General features: G+C 38.2%; 1 protein-coding gene across 1 annotated transcript; it reads right to left on the bottom strand.

Moving 5' to 3' along the window:
* Nucleotides 1–1,213: 1,213 nt before the first annotated feature.
* On the bottom strand, nucleotides 1,214–16,310 carry SLCO1A2 (solute carrier organic anion transporter family, member 1A2). Its single transcript, XM_010020275.1, has 14 exons — nucleotides 16,251–16,310; nucleotides 15,016–15,157; nucleotides 12,935–13,067; nucleotides 12,036–12,142; nucleotides 10,365–10,511; nucleotides 9,963–10,061; nucleotides 9,272–9,505; nucleotides 6,895–7,059; nucleotides 5,702–5,897; nucleotides 4,806–4,971; nucleotides 3,553–3,737; nucleotides 2,942–3,006; nucleotides 2,251–2,368; nucleotides 1,214–1,373 (listed from the first exon to the last, which is right to left on the bottom strand). The coding sequence occupies exons 1-14, from the start codon at nucleotides 16,308–16,310 to the stop codon at nucleotides 1,214–1,216; spliced, it is 1,977 nt and encodes a 658-aa protein (XP_010018577.1).
* Nucleotides 16,311–24,558: the final 8,248 nt, after the last annotated feature.

Raw genomic sequence — 24,558 nt, 5'->3', positions numbered from 1 at the left:
ATTAACTGTGCTTCGAATGTTCACAAAGCTTCTGAGCTGCTGAAGCTGAAGAGAGAACTGCACTCTCTGTTCTGCTGTTACAGACTGCATCACACTTGTCTTTTTTTCTGATCCCCTTCCTCATGTTATACCAGTTCAGCTCCATCACCCAATGCAAAGGGAGGAAGGGTCTATGAGGTCTTTTTAAAAGAGTTCATTGTAAGTAACTCCTGTATTTGAAGAATCTTTAAATTCTGGTGCTGATTTCCTGCTCTATGGGAAGAAATAGATTTTGTCGTTGATTCCACAATGGCAAGAAGCAATTCCAAGCACGTACACATAGAGTGTTAATAAGACATCTTAAAGCAAACCAGAATATAACTTAATGTAACTACTTTGGAGAAATATCCTTCACGTTTTTTGGTGGCTACAGAAGGTCCCAGGTTGGTAAAATGGGAGTAAGTTTGCGTCATATAGGACATGAGGAAGTATAGGGTTTAGCAGACAGCAATATGATGGGCAAAATACTCACAAGTATCGTTCTACTACTCTTAATGTGTGAGTTATTCCCTTCTTCAGTGAATGCAACTGAAGTAACAAATCCTGAGAATGTTTCCTTGTCCGTGCTCTATGAAAACCTAAAACACCACTTAACACCACAGTTTAAAAAAAATTAACTTTTCCTTTTTTGTTATTTGTTATTGTTACCACAGCACCAAACCATGTCATAAGCCATGTTCCCAATATGTTAACCACCTACATTATGTAGAATAATGAACAGTCCCTGCCTGAAAAGACTAACAGCATAAGATTATGGAAAACCCAGGCCCAAAGAATGTTCAAATCTTGTCAATGACAGAGGCTCTGGCAGTAGCCATTGTAGAATTCCAAGATGAAATCTGTCATCACTGGAGTCAGTTGCAAAACTCCCACTATGTTCAGTGAAACCAGGACTGAAAACATAATGTTTCTCTTTCACAGTCCTTTGCTCATAGAACTCACACAACTCAAACCTAGCATTTTGTAAGTTTTCTCATTTCCACTCCTTGTTCTTTTGCACTAAACACGTTTTTATAGTACCTTCTGTTTATAAACTGATACTTTTATAACGTAATTAGGATACAACTATGTGTAGTTCTATTAATCTTTGCCCAAGTTCACTAATTAAAGAATGAAATATTCACAAGTATTTTACACTGCAAGGCTTTTTCACAGTATGTCTTGCTTTGAAATATTATTTCAATGCTTCTTGTTCTTTACTCTGCATTTCTACTGGTGCATTTAATAAGACTTGGTTTTCAGATTTAAGTTTCTTCTTTAAAATAAGGAGAATTACTGCACTTGGGATATAGGACACTCCACGTAATATTGCTGGCAGGCCAAGATAGAGCCACCTGAAATAAAGGATGAGCCTCATCAAATATATGCATTTGTAAAAAAACAGCAAAACTATTCAGCATCCATTGCTGGGCAATTGCAACAGTTGCCCAACCACTCTAAAGCTTGTACCCTCATCCTTTTGGATCTCACAGAAGGCAAATCAATAGAACAGACTATGTTGATTATCAGCAAAACAGCTACTTAGATCACCCAAATTCAGACAACTAATTTAGGCAGCGAAGTTAGCCACCTGGTACCCTTATGGATCTCTCCACAGGGAAAAGAGAGAGCCCTAAAAAGAACAGCTCAGACCAACTGTGTAAAACTTCTGGGTGTTCATAAGCCAGCATTTTTCTTTCAAATCAAACTCAACACAATACTAAAAGGAATCACCCTGAGGCCATTATTCAACAAGAATTTTCTTCAGAATTTCCACATTGCTCCTTGAAGGACTACAAAAGCATAACCATAGCATTCTGGGCCAATTTCCAACTTGGGTAACTATATCCTCTCTATAAATTTCTCAGTACTATTTCAACCATTTTCAACCATGATATTGCATAGTCAGCCATTAAACAGTTTTCCCTCAGGTGCTTACTGCTTTTATTATTTTCTTTTTTTTTATCAGAATTCAGTTTTAAGATGTGTTCTCATGAAAGTCTATTAGTGAAGCAATTATGGCACCAGAACATTTCTGTTCAGAGGGTGTTTCAGCATCTGTGGCAAAGGCTGCATTTGACAAATAAAGTCAATGTCAAAGAAAAAGCATCGTGTCAAATCTCTAACGTAGGGGCAGTTGGTCTACTAGGAAAATACAGAGTGTAAAATTATATCTCTATGCATGTGATAATACCGTAAGTAGGAAAAATCAAAATAAAGTAGAAAATATACCTGTATGTGACAATGTCATATATCCTACATGCTCCTTCTCCACCACAATTCGTAGTACCCCACTTTAAGCAAGTCGTATCTATCAATGCTCCAAAATAAATGGGAGATGGTATTCCAGCTAAAAAGAATATTAGCAACACCTGTGTGAGTAGCATATTTCTTCTGATTAGCAGTTACACTATAGAACCTATGCAGTTTCTCACCTAGTCCATCTGTCCTGTCCTCTTGCAGCATGAACCACGTTCTCTGTATTTCTTACATTCTCTCTTCTTCCTTATCTACCTACCCTTAACCACAGATTTTCTTTCCTGTTGTTATATATTGTTATATACAATACATATACTATATATATATATATATGCTACAATAGATAGTAGAAAGTGATTTCTACTCAAAATTCAACATTTTCTCTCATCAGTCAATGTTGTGTTCAATGAACATATAACAAGAGCGAAGGAATGTAAACTGGCTTTCAGATGAGCAGCTGATATCGTCAGCCTATTGCATAGTATAAATAAATGCAAACTGAAAGCTGTTCTAATTTGCCATGCTACCTAGATCTGTAAAAAACCAAATTCCTCCTGATCAAAGGCACTATACAGTAGACTCTGTAGTAGCCTTCTGTGCCAAGCCCCTGGAACTCTAGATCAGACCTAACTGTGCTTCTAAAGTGTGTTAAAGCTTTTTTTACCAAATACTCTTGAAGCTAGTCCATGGATGCCCACTCCAAATGACTTTTCTTCAGGCGTTAGAGACCTATATGATAATTACATTTTACACCAGTTAGTAGAGGAGACATTAATAAGAAATGTTTACCTCTTGTTTTAATTTTCCTCCCCCCCCCCTCCCCCCTATTACATTAGGCCCAAATCATTCTAATTAGAACATTGGTTGAAAAAGTTCATTATCGTCATTAGTTGACATTTACTGAAGTTCCTTAGCTAGGGATGCCAAATTCACAACAGGAAAAGCGGTTGTCCTGGTATCATCCACTTGGACTGAGGACAGCACAAAGTGCAAGGTAGTTATGCCTTAACCAACATCATGTTGATGTCATCAATAAAGACATGGGTATCACATGCATCTCTCAATATCTCAGTGCACTGACTCTACATTAATTCAGGATATGGCTGATAGCCAGAAGCAACAGGTTACAAAGATGACATGACACAAACCTTAACATAGAACAGCAATGACATAAGATTGTCGTATTCTTCCTCCCTTCAAACACAAGCTAACATGCTTTTAATTCTTGAGTGTGTTTGACCTCAGAATAAAAACTCCAGTAGGTTTTTTATGTACCTTATTAAGACCATGTACCCAGGCATGGCTGATAAAGAAAAAATGAAGCTGCAGACTAATGACAATATTAAAAAATAATGAAGCATCTTCTCACAGTTTTCTTCTCCATCACACCGGCCCAGTGTTGCAGAGATATTTTGAGATGAAAACCCTGAGGCTGCAACACAGGTGCAGTTTTCAAATACCTGTCAAAACAGTGTTTCAATCACACAGCTTGTCAAAACTCACACCCCAAGTGTGAAACTCGCACAGCTGGCACCTGGCTCCCTCTCTCCCACACTGGAGTATGTTACATATGTGCAGCAGTGCACTACAGCCTCTCTCCCTGACTGCCAGGCACAGGTCCAGCCATCATCTGTATGTGGCATATGGGGTTAGAGAGCGGGAGGGAGCTATGATCTTCTTATGCAGCTGGGTGAGTGATTCCTCAAGGAGGCCATCCATGATCAAGAGAGTCCTCATTTTCCAGCACAGTTATGTGCACCTTCCCGTGCTAACAGATCTGACTCTCTTTTTCGTAACAGTGTGTGTTCTTTCACATGCCAGAAGAAACCAGAGAAGTTTGACTGAGGTTGGGCTGCAATATTCGGACACAGACACTTGCTTCTACTGAAATCATAGCCAGAATAAGGGCTCTCAAATGTCAGCCAAAGTGTTCAAGGGCATCGATGTCTGGTCCTTACTATTATCTAATACTTCCTTAAAATATTTGTAAAATACAGAGGCTTTCTAAATTTTGTATGATTTGGGGGTTTATTGAACTCATTATTTTTGATCGATTGAATCTAATTTGATTGACTTTAATTAGAACTTACAAATTTTTGTTATGGCTAATGCATCCTTAATTAACATAATTAAAGTTCTATAATACCCAGTTACTTGTTAAAATCTACAGGGTAAAAGAGATTATTAAGTTCATCCTATAGAATTTAATTTTAGCTTAAATGTACTTTGGCACTCAGGTTTCTAGCTGGCAATACCTTGAGAATAATTTCTTACTCCATTTTCAGCATTAAGTATTCCTCTGATTAAGAAGAAAATGAGGCTTCTTCATTATATTATTTAATTTAAACAAATTGATTTTCATATTCAGTTTGGAATTCGCTGCCACTCAAGGAATTTTTCCTATTCTATTTATCACTTTTTATATCCATTTAAATGTACATGTATGGATATTTCACAGCCTATATTGACATGGATATTTCTCACCTACCATATTTCATAGTTACAGCACAATAAAATGTATGTTTTACCATATTTTTTCCAGTTCCTCTTGAGGATTTACACCCAGCAAGACAAGGTGACACATAAGTGATCCCATTGTTCCCACAAACAGGGTCCCATGTTTTAAGCGGGCAATCACAATCCCTGTTGCACGCAGCAAGTAGAGTAGTTTCTGCATATGAAACTTGTTCCATTCTGAAATACATATAGAAAATTAATAAATATTTCAGCAATGAAATACCTACAGTAGCCTTTTGCAATGCTTAAGGTTCTGTTCTAGCTCAAGTGTTGATCCAGAATACAATCCTACATACTCCTAACCTAGACCTGTGCCTATTTTTCCATAGGATGTTTTATTATATTTATATTATCAAACCATAGATAGGTATGCATACCTTTCAGCATTTTTCTTATCTATGCATGTATGTTCTTGTTTGTCTATAAGCACTACATATTGCCCTACATATGTATTTTACAGGCACACAACCCTTCCCAGTGATTAATGCCAGGCTTCAAACCAAGATTAAATATCCTCTGATAACTCAATAGTGACCAAATTCCAATAAATCAACATAAGATAAAGTGTTTTGTCCCTCTGTAATTCTGAAATTTTATTCCTATATGCCTAATTTGATCAACTTTTTATTTTCACCTGCAGTTACATGACTTGAATGTATAATTATGTAAGTTGAAGAATTAATATGGATGTATAATTGCATGATTCTTGCAGTGGGTATCTTTTTTAATACACTTTATTGTTTAAAACAGGGATAACAGAAGATAGACCTACTGTCTCATACAAGTAAAAATCCTGGAGAATTTAGATCATTAAACTAAAATGTTGCAAAGGTATGGAGTCCCTGACTGATTCTTGACAAGAAAAATCATTCAGATGTCTTAAGACCGAAGCCTTTTTGTGTCTTACCCTTCATAGGAAACTGTTAGGCCAGCAACTGGTGAAGTATCACAGATTGTCCAATAGGCACCAAAGTAGAGAAGGTATTCCAGTAAAGATACCCAAAATGCTATTTTTGCAGCCTGATAGATATTTATCTTGAATTTCTTCATGAGTAAGCCTCCAAAAAAATACCCAATGCATATAACTGGTAAGTTGTAAACACCTGTTCAAACAAGTGAAAATTCCATGTTAAAATAAAGGAGACCATCAAAGCCACTCATAAGGGAAGACTGTGTTTGGCGAAGACTCACACAGTGCCTGAATTTAACTACAGTGAGCAATGGGTCTCTAGTTCCTTTGCACCTGCCAAAGTCAACAACAGTTGGGAACAGCTTGGAGAGGTGCTGGATGGTAGGACTGAAATAATTCGTTGGAAAATTGCAATCTAGAATTGCAATCAAGTTCCAACACATGCACATACACACACACACACACAAAGCAGGGTTTCAATACAGCCTCCCTAGCTGACAGAGAAACTCAACAGGAAGATAAGCTAGTCGAGTACCTCTTGGTACACACTAAGCATTACAGAAAGGAGGAACAGATTTCAGTTTTGATACGGGATTACTGAAAGTGCTCTCATGCTTCTTCACTGCTTGATACTTTAATGAAGACGGACTGAAAGACATTTAGGAAGTATTTTTACACATGCATCATATTGCTTGGTTGGCTTTGCCCGAGACAATGTTGGTTCTCTAACAATACTTGACAACCCAGCAGTGTAGTGTCAAAGCAACACAGATAAGGTATGTGATAGTTACAAGACTTCGGACACATAGCTTTAAAACACTGGTAACAGAGGGCAGTAATAATACTCATCAGGTCTGGGACATCCTGTGTGGCAGATTTTAAAGGAAATGGTGCATCTACTGTGAAAGATGAGCACTGAGTTAAGTTTCCTATCAGATGAACTTTCTGGGACGATTCAAAAAATGGGAATTTGGTTATAAAATTCTACACAGAAAATTCGGAGATGCTTAGCTGAAAATAGATAATTAGAAATATTTTGTGGTGTGGACTCTCTCAGCCGTAGAAGAGTTTGACCTTAGTATGTATATGTGTATGTGTACACATGAACACATATATATATATATACACACACACAAAATAGAGAGAATTTACATGGAGACATCACAGAGCAAAGCAAAATGTAAACATACCAATTAAAAAGATGGCATCTGATGCAGATTTTCCAAACTGCTGTTCCACATATTTGGGCATGAAGGATAACATGGCATTGAAGGCATTGAATTGTATCACAGTTATGCATATAAATAACATATAAACTGGGTTGCGAAGCAGAGCCTTGAGGAAGGGGATGAAATCTGGAATGAAATAATGTAGTGAGTTACTGTAATGCTTTATGAAAAAAGTCACCCAGTGCTTAGTGTGGCTGGGGGAGGAAGAGTGGAACAGAAATGGCCCTTAACTGGATCAGGCTAGTCCTTGTGCTTTACCAGACACCACAGGCCAAAGATTACTTGCTTAGCCCAGGCTACCCCAGCATATCATTTCTACACATAGATAACCTCACACACACACACATACACATCAATGCATGCTGCTTCTTATTAAAAAAAAAAAAAAAAAAACAAAACAAAAAAACCCCCATCAAAACACAGTAATAACATTATGGTAAAAGTTTCCTGAAACTTTACAGCTGTGCTTTATACCTACAGATTTGCAGCAGCAGCTACTCTCCCATCTTTCCTACTCCTCTTTCTCTCATCCCATGCCCCCAGACCATTCACCAAAACCCCTTTCCTGAACCTGGCATGAAAAAAGAATACAAGGGGTAAGGGGTACAAATCCACTAGATAGCTGTGACAGCCTGTCCCCAGAGACTTGATCACTGATTTTGGTTATTGCTACTGTGAGTAATGGGGCATAAGAGGCCTGAAGAGGGACATGACCACAGTTATTCCCACCATATCCTTGAAGTCTGGATGCACAAGTCGTCAGCCAAGAAAGCATCTGAGAAACTAATTTACACTTGTCTTTTCACTGCAACATGCCTATAAAGTTAGGATCTGAATCATAACACCACCACCACCCCAATTCCTCTTTGTCTTAATGTTCTCTACTAATTAATGTGCTGAGCTATTGTCAAGAAACTGCAGAAAAACATATTTGCAGAAAAATGTAAGTGTCTGTAAAACAATGACCATGCTTCATTGAAAGTGGGCACTGCTTTGGACAGATATGTATATTTCAGATGTAGACAAGTATCTTACTAGAAGAGGATCTGTATGTAAGTCTTGCAAAAATGAGTCAAATATTCAAAACACTATAAATAGGACGTATTATTTATATACGCTATGAAGTTTATAACCAGAGCTTTCTGAGAGAGAGAATAATTTTAAACTATAAACACTTGAATTTTCAACGTGTAATCGTCGGCAATTGAAAAGTTGTCTTAACACATCCTGTTCAACAGGTGCTAAACGGCCCTTCTTGAGCAGTGGGTTGCACCAGGTGACCTCTAGAGGTCCCTTCTCAACCATTCTGTGAAACTGAAAGATTCTTCAATTCAGGATGTTCAAGGACAGTGGATATTCACACAGACACAGGGAGGGAATGATGATGAAAACATACGCTCTGAAAGGACTCTGGAGTACTAGAACCCACAGTCTAATCTAGAAACCTTTCCTCACCAGACCAGTACTTTACTCATGGATTCATTTAAGTCCACATGACAGCAGAGAAAGATGATAAATTTTATAAAAATGAAGTTGCAATATCAGCAGAGATCTGAGTGCTCACACTGAGTATGGTGAATTTGCAGAACTGAGCTTGAAACACCTAGGAAAAGTAGCTAGCACTTAGCACTTACTTACTTACTTTCTGAAAATTAAGATCCTGTCAAGGGGCCCTGGGCTGGATATACAGAATCATGAGACTACTCTGAAGATCATAGCCTTTCACGTATTTTATTCACTTACATTTCCAACTAGTGCGAAAAATGGAAGGAAAAAATATAGCTTCCTACAGATACACAGATCTGAAAGACCACAGATGTGAAAGTTGCTAGTAGTAACATGAATAAATGTAAATCAAATAGATCTTTGTTCAACAGCCATTAAATGTTTATGAGAACACTTAAGCACTTGTAAATTCCCTTTTATGGCTTTATGTCGGAATCAAGAAATGCACAAGACTTGAGCTGCTTTTCTGCACACCAAATGTGGGGTACAAGCAGCTAATATCCGCAACTTATTCACAGCTCACTGAGTTGTAATATTCTTTACCAGATTTCAGTGCATTAACCCTCTACCAGGAAGAATAGATCCAGATTCTACATACACCTGAAACGCAGGAGGGGGAAAGGAGTGAATTCAGTTCCTTGATCTACGAAATTATCTTTCTTCCTCTGTGAGGAGCCATTCTAAATCCCTGTGCAAATCCTTTAAACTACAGAGAGATGAAAAACAGAGCATGCATTTTATATCCTGGACCCATCTTTACTGACAAAAAATACACATAGTTCACATCTTAAGGATCTAAATGAAGAAGGGAAAAAAATACAATATAACTTGCCTTTAGCAATTTCATACACGGTCTGTTTGACTTCATTTTTATCATTTTCTTGCAATGGTACTACACTTTTTTTACTCATCTCCACAGATTCACTGGTTTCTCCTTCCTTCAAAAGTGACCTTGGCAAAAACCAGAAAGGTATTCCCACAAGAAGATTCAGTGATGCACAAATCAAAATGCCCAGCCACCAAGCTCCAACCCAGCGGGCATCAGTAGATGTTATAGTTATATCCTCTATAAAAAAAAAGCAAAACCCATACATATTACTTCAGAAACATTTACTGTGCTTTTTCCTAGTCACCTCTGACATGTGATATATTAAAAGCATTTTAAAGATTCTTAAAATGAGGCAAATCAAAGAGAATAATCTCCAGTCTTCTTTTCTAATGTTGTTAATTTTCTGGCAAATTTCAGTGTTTCATATTAAATTCATTCTAATCCTTTCCTATGTTAAGCCAGATGACACAACTGTTCATCAAATAATTTATATGCAGATTCATTTGTGTATGAGTGAATTCAGGCCTTTTATTGAATTGAATGTTATACACAGATTTTCCATTCTAAAAGAAACACCAGCAAACTCAGATAAAATTAAGACATCTCATATTAGCAAAGAAACATCTTTCAGCGCTGAAAACTTCTCAACATGCCTACTGATTTATATGTAAGATTTTATGTATTCACCCATCACCTGCATCTACTGATCCCAGATCAACAAACAGTTCTGCACAGAATGATGCCAATAACAAACCAAGGAAGGGGCCGATTACTGTTGCTGTATGTACACATCCTAAAGTATGAAAAGGAGAAAACATACTAAATTAGAACCCGGACATAATTATTTTCTCAGAATTATTACATATATTTAGGACAGCTCTACTGAATAGTCTTCTGCACTTAAAAATTTCATTTCAACAAGTTCATGTCTAGTTAATCACAAGTTCTACAGTGTTATTGTTTTGATAAGGCAATAATGTTTGTTTTCTCCCTTCCTTTATCAGACTGAAGGGAATCATAATAATTCTTTCTTTTGCTTTTGTTTACACATGTGTTTTTTTGGAGGAGGGGAGTTATCACAATAGGGTAGATTTACCCAGATAGAAAGGTGAATTCTCTGCTTTGGCAAAATCCTCCAAATACGAAATTCCTAAAGGCATGATGGGAGTTTCACCCATTCCACGTACGATGTTTCCAAACATCACAAATATCCACAGTAAGGACCCAGGCTTTTTTTCACAGTCTGTGAATAAAATAAAAAACAGAATTAATGCTTTAATTCTAACCATTAATTAAAATCTAGAGACAAAGAATTGACTAACAGCTTAAACTTTGGTACGTAGGTCTGTCCTGTAAAACAGGGGAATTAGTAGTCACAATACTTAAAAAGCTCCAGAGCTGGAAGAAGCACTTGCTGGAGTAGAGTTTAAATCCTTTCCCTCTCCATGCCATACCTTGTCCAACCACTGCATAACCTAGGCCCTTCCCTTAACTCATTTCCCTCACCAAAACTGCCATTTTCATGTCAGTGGAAAGAAGACAGCATCTGAACCTCAGTGATGAAGGGATGAAAAGTCATGCCTGACTAACCTGATCACTGTCTACAGCAAAGCTGCACAATTTAGAATAAATGCTTTACCTACTTATACCTTCATTTGTGCATTTATAAAATTAAGAAAAACAGAATCTGAAATCTTTAAATGAAAGTTTAATACCAAGCCATTAAGTATACACTTTTTCCACCTTTAGCTTATGAAGATAGAAAAATTAATGCCTTTAGTGACATGCAGTCTTGGAAAGCTTGGAAACCACATGCATTACTAAATGGAGACACAGAAAACTACAGCACTATGGTTTGATGTCACTGTGTTCATACATTACAGCAGTGTGATGCAGCTTTAACACACACTGGTGGAACACCACCACAAAATGTAAGAATTAACTGTGGGGTTCATCTCACTTAACTTCTGCCATCCAGCAATCATCTCAGTTTTCAACAGTCAGCAGGTGCATCCAGGAGGTAATGTGACTCACCCTGAAGTACAGAATGAATGTTCTTACAGCAAGTGACACACTTTACCAGAGCTGTGTGGTCTCGACCAGCTATCGAGGGAGCCTAAAAAGACAGATCAAATGCTTCCCTTTGAGGTAGATAAAGAGTCAGGAGATTAATCCCATCCTCAGTGTGAGGATTTTGTGTGTGATGATTTAATAGTTGCCTCTGAGCCTTTTGACTATAGTAATTACTTTATATGCATATCGCTAGTGGACATACATGGTTCAGTCTCCCAGATAAGTATTAGCACAATTTAAACTATTTTCTCTTTTGTCTAAATGGAAGCAGGATGTATCCCTATTTCTCATTCTTTATTTCTTGTGTGATACAACGAAGAAGCATCCTGGTCCAGATTAACCATTGCCTAGATATGTTTCCCACCTCCTCATAGTATCATAGCATTTCAAGTTAAAAATGGGAACATTTGTAAGAACAACTTGGTGTTGAATTTCCCCAAAGTAGACTGACAGGGATGTTAACCGAGCTGTTTGGATACTGTGAAAGCTGCATAAAAAAAACCTACAGCTCTCATGTCACAAAATAAAGAAAGAAGAAGGCTAGGAAATTTCCTGACCTCTAGGTAGTATGTCTGCAAAAAGTACTGATCAAAAGCAGAACCCTGAAATAATTGCTAATAAAAATAAATCCTATGTACTTAAACACTGTAAAAACTGAGGAAAAAAGTATTAGTAGACATAGGAAGACCCATACCTGTTGATGGTTCCTCTGTAGGTAAAGAGAACAAACTTTGATTGACAAGGCATAGAGGCATGACTGAAAAATTCTCCTGTTGTGAAATGCTGCTTTCAATACTATACCTGTTTGAATCAAAGGAAAGCATGTATAGGTAAATAAGAAATACATCAGAATCACCTCATAAATCCTTACAACAGTGATGAGGTGACCTATAAGAAGAGTGAGTAGCTATAAAAAGAAGGAAACATCAAAAATTAACCAAGCCTCAGTAACAAATCAGGCTAGGAACAAAGGAACTGTAACGGAATCAACACAGTGTTTTATCCAGACTGTTACCTAGCCTCTAAGATAATCTTGTAACAGACGCTCCAGGGGGACTCGATGAAACACTCTAATGAAATCCCTTGTATGATCCTCTTTCCCACTATTCTTCCATTCTAACCCTATTTGCACCTTAGGCAGAGGAAGCCACCAGGGCTGTCAGAGCCATACCACATTGGACATAACAAGATTAGAGGGTCTGTCATCCGGGCTCCAGACCAAAGACATCTTTATGTTAAAAATCATCTTGTACTGCCCATCCAAGCAGATAAGAGCTTGTAGTGTAATGTAATACTATCACAGGCCACTGTTTCTTCAGAGAGTTCACACAAGAGATAGCACAAGCATGAAGGCAAGGGCAAGGGAAGGTGCCTTCCTTTCCCTTGGAGAGAGGTGTCTCTCTTCAGGAAGTGATAACTGACTTCTGAAGCCATCTCAGAAGCAAAACAAAACAAGCTGCTCTACAGTCATCACATATTTCCCATTCTCAACAAATGTCTCTCTCAATAAGCAATACTATTTCAGTGGGAGAAGTTATGGATTAAGACAACTAAGGATCACAGAAGCTGCTCTCAGCTAAGCAAAATACTCACCTTCCAAATAGGAAATGAGGAACTGATATTAAAAGACATCCAAACGACATAGTTGTGCACCCCAAAGCAATTATTCTGGGTCTGTGAAGTTTTGCTCCAAAGTAACTCACAAATGCTATCAGCAGCAAGTTGCCTGAAAAAAGAACCTGGTTCATATTTACAAACCAAGGAATCCTGTATCTTTTAAAGTACAACATGAATTTGAGTATATGTTCAACATCTCAACATCTGTTACTTCTCCTACCTTGTGAAAACTGTAACTAGACAGGGAACTGCCTAAAGCAGTAGTTCCCTGCTATCTGTGATCTTTTTCTAGAAGATTTACACCACATAGAAAGAACATGAGAATGGAAGGCAGAATGGAAAAGAGATCGTTGTGAGAGTGATTTTTATCTGCACCTGTGTAAAGAATTTTCCCACTACTTTATGCAGGGACCAGGCTCTGGGGCTGCAGAATAATAGGTGGTTTAGGAAGCTATTCTCCTAGGATACTCTATTTTGCAATGTATGGGAAAATACAGAGGCATATACCCAAGGGTTTTTGTACTGAAAATAATGAACACAAGATGACATACAGAGAAAAAAGAAATAGTGAATTAATATTATTTTCAGTAATGCTTTGAAAGGAATAATAAAAAAAATACATATTTTTGTACCTAGTATCATTTAAAAATACAAATGGGCTAAAAATCTTTGTTCTCTTCTCCTCTACTTTCACTTCAGAATCAGTTGATTTTCTCTACTCTTCATTTATTGCTATGCAACTAAGAAAAGAATCAAGCTTCATGTTATGAATCAGGGCCCATAAAAATAGCAATTTTGTAATCATATACCTACTAATTTTGTGATCTTTTTTGTCAAAAGAACAAAACCATATCTCTGAGTGATGAGCATCATGCTCTGAAAGAATATAACATCTTTTTTTTTTATGTGTGATTGCTAGACAAACCGTATTGAATTAGTGGCTTGAATGACACTTAAAGATGTATACTTACATGGTCCTAGTAAGTTATTTATGTCTTCTATACACTGACTCTTAACCATTTCAAATATTATTATAATTCTACACCATTATTTTACATCCTTGGAGGTAACAATGCCAAAACTTCTTATAGAAAAGTGCATATGAGAGGATAATTTATTTAAAATTATAATCCTTTTACATACCACCTCATTAATCTTGGCTATTTCATATTTTTTAAAGTCTCCACCTTATCAAAAGCAAGAATGTATTCTGGATATTACTTCTCTATTGCAACTTTGAGCTGCCCCATCAGACTGCTTTACAGGCAGAGACATGATGTTGCCAAAACATTCTTCTTCTTGCACATGCAGATATAGGAGACCAGAAAAAAGGGAAAAGGAGCCTTACCTCCCTTCCCCATCAGCATATATGAGCATGTGCAGACCACTTCCTCAGCTGAGCTAGGGATAATAAAAATCCACATTGTAACTTTAAGGGTATAAACTATATCTTTTAGGGATCTCTATTTAGATGGGTTTCAAGCTATCAAGACGTCTGTTTGGCTTTTTTCACAGTGACAAAATATAAGCTTATCACTAGGCAATAAAACTCAGTGATAGGCATGGTAAACATCACTAAAAGTAGAACTGTAAACTTTCTTTACAGTTGTGCAGGTATAAAATCTTGAAATACTAGGGAGTTTCAGTAAGGAGACCATCCACTCCAACCAACTTTGAGGTCACTGATTAGAACTGTAAAATGGTAAATATGACCTTAAATTCAAAGAAAGAAAGATTATAAAATCTTTCTGTTTTGTTCAGAAAGATTCAACACAAAGCTCTTAAACTAGTTTTATTTTGTTAGTTGCTCTGTCATACCTTACAATAGTGCAGAAATTAGATGACTGAACTTTTAATCCTAAACTTCCTCATCTACGTTGTCATGTTAGTTTCCAAAATGCTAAATGTCTAAGTACCAGCTGAAACAGCAGGATAGTTGATCACTATTGTCACATAAAAGTAATCAACAGATTGTTATGAACATGAGAGTCACAAATACATGCTGTGCCAACACATTATATTTTCAGAGAATAAGAAATATTAAAATGAGCGATTACCAATTTCAAAGCTTCCGTTAATGATCCCCACTAAGGAAGCTGGAATATTAAATTGTTTCTCTAGCTGTGTAAACAAGCTGTTCATGTAAGCACCAGACATCGTTTTACCAACATATGCAAGTAATAGTGCCAGAAGAAATACCTAGGAAGGAAGCGGAGAATGCATAAAGAATTATATCTATTTAGGAATATTCCATGGTTATCTTCCCCACCAAAGATGTCTTCCAGGTAAAACAAGTGAACAGTTCTGCTCCACTGATATGTGCATAAATACCACCATCTATCCTTGTCCACAGCTGTGGCTTCATTAAACCAAAGCTTTTGTTCTGCATCTACTTCCATTGACCAAGACTGTCTTCAGAAACCCTAAACTCCATCTCCCCACCCAAGACCGGTGCAACACAACCTCTCCCACCATGTGTCTGCTGCAAGATTGCCATCTGCAGGACTGAGTACCGTCTGCAGCCAAACCAGGATGCACAGATCTTTGAGCCCTTTGCTCACCTGAATGACAAATTACTTGCAGAGACAATATCGTTTCCTTTAATCAAACTGCTTGATCAAGTGTCTGCTCTCCCATCTCAGTAGAGGTCATGAGCCCAAAACAAGACATTTCAAACAGAAGGAGTAAATAGCAAATAGGAGTAAATAGTAATAGTATCCTTTTTACAAGAATGTAGTAGCAAATGACAGTAAAAAACAGTAGCATTCAAATAATTTTAGGGTTCTCAAACATCACTTATGAGATGAAATCAATAGTATCTTTAATACATTTGCTGCAAATGCTAAAAAGCATAAGTAACGTATTCAGATTTTGAATTACTATTCAAACCAAACTATTTTACAGTCTTTTACAGTGCTTCTTGATAACTTGAATACTCTATGGTACATCAGCAGCCAATTTTTACTGCCATGTCACAATCAGTAAAGGCTCATTTCACAGGTTTTAGAAGGAATGGTAAACACACCAGACTAGGGAAATTACACAAATTCAGAGGTGGAGCTTCAAAGGAGCATCAACCATACCTCCAACACATCACGAAGTGTAAAGTTCAGGGACATAAAAAGCAACACATGATTGCTGACAAACTTGCTTGAGCTCAGTTAAGGCATTAAGGATAAGGAAAGAAAGTTTATGAATCCCTTTAGTCTAGGTTGTAACTTCTACCAAACCACTACAAGTGCAGGCAATTACAGTTGTGTGTTCATGCAAAACTGATAAAATATTTTTGTACCTTCAGCCTGGAAATGCAGCAGAATTTCTCCCCTGCACTTTGCTTCTCAGCTTTTGTCATGTTGCTTTTTATAATTGGTCCTGATGTCTGCTTCTAAGTCTGTCCAATGATCCCATTACAGTGTTAAAAAAGACAAAAGAAACAAAGAAACATTTTTGTCCCCTGTTTGCAAAACATCAGATTCATTCTAAGATACTCAAATATCTTCCTTAAATAATTGTGAACTGGATTCAAAACAATGCTACAAGCCTATACACTTCATTCTAATCAAGAAAATTTGACATGGATGTCAACAACATAACAGCTAGCTCTCAGCCCTCATCAGATTCTGAATGGTTTCAGTACTATACAACCATTAAGGAGAGAACAGAGAAAAGAGATGTTCTGAGGGCAAGCTGGTTTGTCTGTGTTCCAGGGATTGAAGGATTCTGGGTGGACAAGGAACTTAAGCCACACATATACACCCCAAACTACTAGAAAGTTTATTACAAACTCTAAAACAGATGTAAAACCCAGAGATATCACAAGCCAGAGAGAGAGACACCTAAAGGCTACCAAAGAACAGATTAGGCACAGTTCGTACCAACCTACACATTTGTTCAATGACCAGGAGGCCAGCTCTGAGGTCCATTGAGAGCAAACAGGGCGGCAGGCACTACTTGCCGGGCATCCCTGCTGAGGTAAGGTTGGCCATAAAAGGTCCAGGTCCCGGTCCATCTCCCTCTTCTTCTCTACCCTCCTTTCTTCTCCCTAGATCTTTCTTGAACCCCAGGCCTTTTGTATGTCTGAAAGTGCCAACTCATCCCAACGCGCCAGTCTGCGTCCTGAGGAGTGGCCCTGCTGGCTTCGTTTTCCTGTGCACACTCATCCTGACGCAGGAGGATCAGCCTGCACAAGGAGGAGTGGCCCTGCTGGCTCCTCACCGTGCACACCCACTCCAGGTGATCGGGGATGGTCCACCACAGACCAATTTCTACAGTGTTAGACCCATCCAACACATATCAGCGCGTGGTCTGTGTGGACCATCTCCAAGTCAAAACTAATCATCTCCATCTGTGAATATTTTCCTCTCCTCCCTTTCCTTCTTCATCATTGCCTCAGTAACCAGTCCAACAAATCGATAAAGAAACTGAGTGTTGGGAGTGGGTCGCCACGGACCAATTCCAGTGTTAGACCCGTCTAACACACACCACCACGTGGTCCGTGTGCGGTCCACCTCCAAGTCAAATCAATAGCCTCCATCTGTGAAAAAAATCAAAACCCCCAGAATATAGTCTTAGACAGTCCGCTTTAGGTGACCCCGCTTGGGCAGGGGGCCACCATGGACCAATTTCTTGCATTAAAATTAGAAGGAAAAATAAAACCAAAACCACCAGACCAACTTAAGTTCTAAACAGAAACAAACCAGACTCTGTTCTCCTTCCCCTCCTGAGATCTGCAAAACTTTGCCTACTTTTAGTCATCTCCGTCTTGACTTGATGGTTACAGCTTCTGGTAGTGCTAATTCACCTGCTTTCTTACACACCTTACATATTTCCCAAAATTGCGTTCAAAGAAGGAACAGTATATTCCATGGACTTGGAATATACTTGCCTGTAAAAGCCCATATAGATCTGAGGTTAGCACAATGAGTTAAACAGGGAGAACACCAGTTTAAAGGAGATTCATCTCTAAGGACTGCCACAAGGCTTCATTAAATCAAGTTATTCAATACAGTTCCCTGCTGCCTGATGGGGTGAGCTGAAGAAAACCAGGACAAGTCAGAATCCTACCTTACAGTTGGAATGGATATAGGTTAATTTCCTCTTTTTTTGGTCTCAGATACACTTTCCAAGTGTGATCTTGTAGCACCTGCTCTTCTTTATGTTTTCCACTTCATAAAGCCACGTCTGGGAAACAAGCTGTCTTTGACAAGCCTGCCAATAGAACTGAATTGTCTTTCACGTTCTTTAACCCAACACCCTCTCAATCAATCTCTTTAAATACTAATTTCTACAACAATGTTAATCCTTTCAAATCCTAGCAAACTCATGAGCATTAACTCCTTCTACAACTAACTCCTTACTTTTGGTCTCAAAAGTGTACAACATTCCTGGAAACACTTTACAATTAAGCTTAGGTGGTCAGCAACTCAGAAAATTTTCAATGACATATAAACAGTATGCATGTCTGCTTTGCTAGAAGATGCTTACACAAACTGTAATCACAGTATAAAAATGTGCTTATACAGCTTTGCACCTTCTTTGCAATTTGGCATAAAAGTTTATATCCCAGGGAATCATTCATCTTAATACTACTTTATTCAATGGTAGCCAACCCTGTTTTACTAGGTACAGTTCAAATTGTTACTCAAAAGCAATTACACTAATGTTAGATGGAGATAAAGGAAAATATTCTCAGAGCAAAACAATTAAGTACTTACAGTTTTGAAAAGGTCTGCAGAATAAATGACCGATATCATACCCTTAAACTTTGACTTTAGTCCATATTGTTGAAAATTAACCCAGGTATATTTACCCAGAATTTGTAATTTTGCCAAATGGTTTCAGTTATGCATTATAGAGTACTCACCAGCAGATGTGAAAGTCAACGGTTGACTTCTTACGAAGAAAACTATGCCAATCTCTTTCTCTTCCCCACCAAAAAAAAAAGCCAAGAGCTAGAGCTGTGTCAGATCCCTGAGCATGAAGCAGTGACACTCTTGTCCACTGGAGACATCAGAGAGTACTCAAAAGCAAGAAAGGAACTTTAAAAGTACACAGAAGTGTAGATTGACAGGCTAGGTGGTGTCCTAGCAAAGGGTGACACAGGGTCAGACTGGAGGAGGGAAATGAGTTTGTGTCTCGAGAGGGTGTCTAAGACTTGAGTTAATGTATGAAGAGCAGCGCTGGCACAATACGGTCATTGGCCTCTTCGTGGTGTCCTGGAATGATTTGAAAGAAAGCGTAGCCCTTCCCCCTTGGTATAAAGCACTTGGAAGCTCAGCTGTGGGGTGGAACCAGGTCTGAATCAAAAGTGGAGAAAATTACTTCAGACCCTGAAGCACAGAGGCATAAAATCACTCATCAGCAATCCCAGCTCCTGGTCTTCGGTGTTTCTTCTCACCGTATCCGTCTTTTTGAAGTAGACAAGTTTTACTACATACACTGGGGTGTTAATTCTAAAACAGGGCAAGATCCTAATAATTAGCCACTACAACAATCACTAGGAGCACCCTTTCCTTTGGGACTTTTGTCGAATGATGATGGTTCACCATGCAAAAGTGGAAGATAAAAAAGGTACCGATGGTAATATAGCCGCTGTGATTGATCTCCAGGGTAGGTGCCGCTAGTTACTGATTACTGGATGTTAGAAATTCAGAGTAGTTTCACCAAGTATAAATAGTTCTAGCTAACGTGACAAGAAAAGATTACAGAACTTTGAACAAATCGGGTAGACATTGCATCTAAGAATCAGTAGATACACCAAGTACTGGTGCTGAAGCAGGTTTTCATGTGTGACCTTAAGCCTCTTGTTGGTACTTGTGTTTGTCTCCCTCACAGAAATAACTATTGATACACACGAAAGGCCAACATGCAAAGTCCAAAAAGTGTGGTGAAGGTGGGATTGCGTTTAATGAAAGCCTGGCTTTGAGTACAGCCTCCATAGCAGTGTTTCTCAGCTTCCTGAGGGAGCATCCAGCCTTCCTGAAAAACCTCTCTGGACTACCACATACCCTTGTGTGGCTATGATGTGGGGCAGGGGAAATAACACACTGACAAGATACCTGGTGTTTTTGTTACACAGTGTGTTTTTGTCTCTCAAACTTACAACTCTACTGCTGTACTGAAAAATGTTTTGTAGACTCTCAGATTTTATACCTTCAGACCACTGGTGGCTGAGGGTCTTGGCCTGCTTCAGTGCTGCACCAGACCACAAGGCAAGGCATTTCCCCTGTAATTTTTTAAAATAAAAACTCACAATTGTAAATTTCGGGGAGCATATCTGCTCCATTTTCATTAGAAAACTCAGAACATTAGAAAAGTCCTCAAGTGAAAACCTATTAGCTTGCTTCTCCCTCATAAAACATGCATTTTTTAAGAGCTATAATGCTGCTTTCTGTTCTTGCTTCATGATGATCTCCAAATCATACCTGATGGCTATCTGTAGTGGGCTTTTGCTTATACAGTTTAACTAGAAATATAAATCCTGTTTCCACCATTGATTTCCTTTAACACAAGAAATTTTGGTATCTACAGGAAATAAGCAAACCAGTGCAATAAAAGCCATTGGCTGGGATTTTAATTAATTATTAAATAAATAACCATTAAACAAACTTTGATGAGGTAAAAAGTCATAGCAACATCACATAGAGAACTATGTAATTCTACAATCTCAGTAAGATTATTTTGTTCAACACTTTCTGTTCAGGGTGAGTAAGACTGAAGACTCAGGCCCAGCAAAGGAATTACAAAAACTTGAAAGCAAAAATTCTAGTCAAACCTTATAGCAGGCACTTAACAATTTGCTTTAAATATTTATCTCCAATTCAGAAAAAAAATAACCCAGGTGGTTATTTTTAGTTTAGTTTAAGTGATTTATAGTTTGTGCCTACTATTATAAGATTTTCTAGCTCCACTTCAGAGAACTTTGTTTTTAAGGTTTCCCCTATAATTCATCAATAATTTGCATTTTAGAAAATTATGACACTGAAAAGAAAAAACAATAAAAGGGAAGAATAGGAAAAAACAGGTTATCTTTTTAAAAGCTGGAGTACCTCTTCAGGATGATATACAAGCTGTGTGCATCGGCTTATCTCAACTGACTTTTGAGGGTTTAAATGCCGTTTTCCAAAGATGCACGTAGCTCATTATATAAGATTTACTCTCATTCATCACACTCTATTTTGGCCACTTCATATTAGCATATTTGCAAAGTGTCTTACCATAGGATGCTGTGTGCTGAACATGCATGAAAGTCAAAAGAACTTCACTTATTGATGTGCTTAAGTATGAACTGAGTTTAGCTTTAAAAGCAAAATGAAGAAATGGATGCTTCAGGGGCATTTTCCTTTGGACACGTACATACACATGCAGACACAAACAAATATATGCACACTAACAAGAGTTTTCCCAAGGACTGTCTACATTCAAACCTCTCTGGTGTTCTGTTTTTCTGCAGCACCATGAGAAAGGAAGCACTATTGGAATTATATCAATCTTTGCTTCATGGAGAATTTGTCTTAGAGACTTCTGCTTATAAACAAGTAAAGATTAGTATCTATACATTTGGCTCCACAGTCCTGGAGGAAAGAAAAAGGCCTTTTACAGGGATAAAAAAGAAATAATTCCTATGAAAATACTGGAAATGCATTTATTGTAATATTTAGCTGCCCGAGAGTGCTGGAGAAATTTTATATTTTTTCAGGCGCTTTGGAAGTTGAAGGATGTTGGGGGAACATTTTTAGGGTAAGTGTGAATTCTCAGTCTTAAAGTAGGTGATTGTAGCCTGCTTGCATGGTCTGTGGGCACTTTTTTAGTACCCGAAGAAATAGTCCCATTAGGCCTGTACCTGGGCACTTTAATGACTTCTGTGAATTTTCCGTGTTTGGATGTGTTTAAGTGACACTGGGAAGCACCTACCACGCAGATCTTGATCTTTATAACCTGCTTTTGTTTCAGCACAGAGCCCTCAGCAGTAGGCTATTGAATGAAGGTTAGGGAGTCACCCCCAGCCATTTGCCAGTGATCAGTAACATGTACAAATTAAGCACCTCTCCAAAAAAAAAAAAAAAGGAGTAAAGATATGAAATTAATATACATTCACAAATGCAGAGTTTAATATTCGGTAAATTTATGTAACATTCTGTGCATATAGAATTCAGTACCTCTACTGTGATTAATTCATGGATAATACAGCATTATAGAGAATCTTTGATATCTTAGCATATTGGATTCCCATCTTCTTCATGGGATTTCTCCTAAAGGCCATATTTGCACTGAGTTCACTGCTTCCTGCATTACCAGCTCAGACCTGAGAAACTGAGGCTACAAGTAAATTTTTCTGTCTGGGGCACTCTAATCATCCTAATGCAAGGAAAATACCTTGAAAGAGTCAAGTATTTGTATAGAAGCATGCAGACCCTATTCTTAGCAAGTAGTTTTGCTGAAGATCCTCATCTAGGCTCTCACAATAGGCGTTAGAAAAGTCAGATATTTCCAGAGTGTAATTTATCCCATCTTAAGACAGCTGTCTAAAATAAGTGGGAGGAAAATGTCTCTGGAGCTGCTTCTTTCTTCCCTTCTCTTTGAAAGACTAGAGAGCTAGCTTAGTCTAGATAACTAACTTTTAGACACCTAAAAATCAGGTCAGATGACACCTGTCCTCGTTATCTCTCCTTATGTCATCCTAGTTCTTCTCATCAGTCAGCCAGCAGCTCCCAGCCTAAGGTCAGGACACCCATACAATATGCTTATGCAAGCTCTGAGGAAACTCAAATGGACAAATGGTATTTTTATGGAAATCAGCAGAAGATCTCAGTAACAAAATGCAGAGTTGATGTGCAGCCATTGATCTTAGTCTAAATTTAGATGTAATGATGTTACCTACCAAAAATACAGAAGTCACTGCTGGCCCCACTCTAAATACAATTCATGATTTTGGAAATGCTGAGGACTAAGTAGCTCTTTCCCAGTACTGCAGTTGTAAACAACCATGAAGGTAGCTAATTTGAGCACTACAGCAATCATGGGTTGCACATCCTATAGGATATAGCATGGCAACCCAGATAAAGACATTGTGACACAGATTAGGTTCACTGTCGTTTCTCCCACCAGTTCAGAGCCGGTGACAATCCAAGCAATGTTTAAAACCATTTTCTTCCTCAGTTGTATCTCCTGAGATCTGCTTCTCTACTGCAGGTTTATCAGGAAACACAAGGGAACATAAAATTTCACCCATCACTAGTCCTGACAGAGACAGTGTCAGTGTAGAGCTCTGACAGTTGAGTAGCTGTGCAGCTCCAGTCAAATGGAGACTAACAGAGTGCATTTCTAACAAGGACAACAAAGAATTTTCTTCTCAGGTTTGTGCCTTGGTCTGGGCACTCCAAAAAGCTGCAAAGTTAAACCTTTAAACAGATCAGCAGAACAGTCTAGAAACCTTACAAGACAGGCTCTTTCACAACATTTTCTCTCCTTTCAGCTGCTCATAGAAGTCACAATATCTGCACAAAGCAAAAAGCCATTCTCAAGATACTGTGGGAACCTACCCTCTCAGAAGACAGAGAGGAAGGATGCAAAATAAAGAAAAATATAATAATTAAACTGATCCTCCTTTAATCAGAACTATATTTATTCTGCAGTGGTTATACTAGACTGAGGTAAATCATGGGGAGTCACAAGGTCTCATTACGCTGGACAGTGAAGAGACTAACAAGTAAGAGTTTGATCTACTCTAGCCATATAGGGAAGCATCCACCTGCATTTAACAAAGAAAGTGGGGTGATGTTTATCCCTGTATATGCAGAGACACAGAGACTTGGGTACAAGACTTCATGCCCATTTTGAGCCTGAATTCAGATTTAGTTTGACTATCCAGTAAGATTTCCTTTTCCTTCCCCCCCCCCCAACAGAGTGCATATCAGCTACAGACTAGATAAAGATTTTGATCTGTCTTCCATCCTCAACTCTGTCATCTACTCTATGCATCCCCTTTAACTCATCATTGTCTCAATTTCTTTTCCCTGTAACACAAGAACAATAAATATTCATTCATAGCAAGCATTCAGATCCACACATTGCAGATAATATTGTCTATGTACAAAACATTGTTATCTGTTTTCATAACTATTTATTTAAACTGGTGGCACTGTCATAACTGTTTCTCTCTTAAGAAAGCAGTTTAACATACTGATTTCCACCTGTATGGATTTCAGGGTTTTGCTTTTGTTTTAGCAAAACAGGTTCATGTCTTCCAGCCGTGTGGCAAAATTCATGAATCATAGAATCATAGAATAGTCAGGGTTGGAAAGGACCTTGAGATCATCTCGTTCCAACCCCCCTGCCATGGGCAGGGACACTTCACACTAAAACATGTCACCCAAGGCTCTGTCCAACCTGGCCTTGAACACCGCCAGGGATGGCGCACTCACAATTTCCTTGGGCAACCCATTGCAGTGCCTCACCACCCTCACTGTGAAGAACTTTTTTCTTATATCTAATCTAAACTTTCCCTGTTTAAGTTTGAAGCCATTATCCCTTGTCCTACCACTGGAGTCCCTAATGAAGAGTCCCTCCCCAGCATCCTTGTAGGCCCCCTTCAGATATTG

Source organism: Nestor notabilis, unplaced genomic scaffold, assembly GCF_000696875.1.
Source record: "Nestor notabilis isolate BGI_N333 unplaced genomic scaffold, ASM69687v1 scaffold10370, whole genome shotgun sequence".
Taxonomy (NCBI): Eukaryota; Metazoa; Chordata; class Aves; order Psittaciformes; family Psittacidae; genus Nestor; species Nestor notabilis.
The sequence above is the reverse complement of the archived record's forward strand: the minus strand, read 5'-3'. Positions and strand labels throughout refer to the sequence as shown.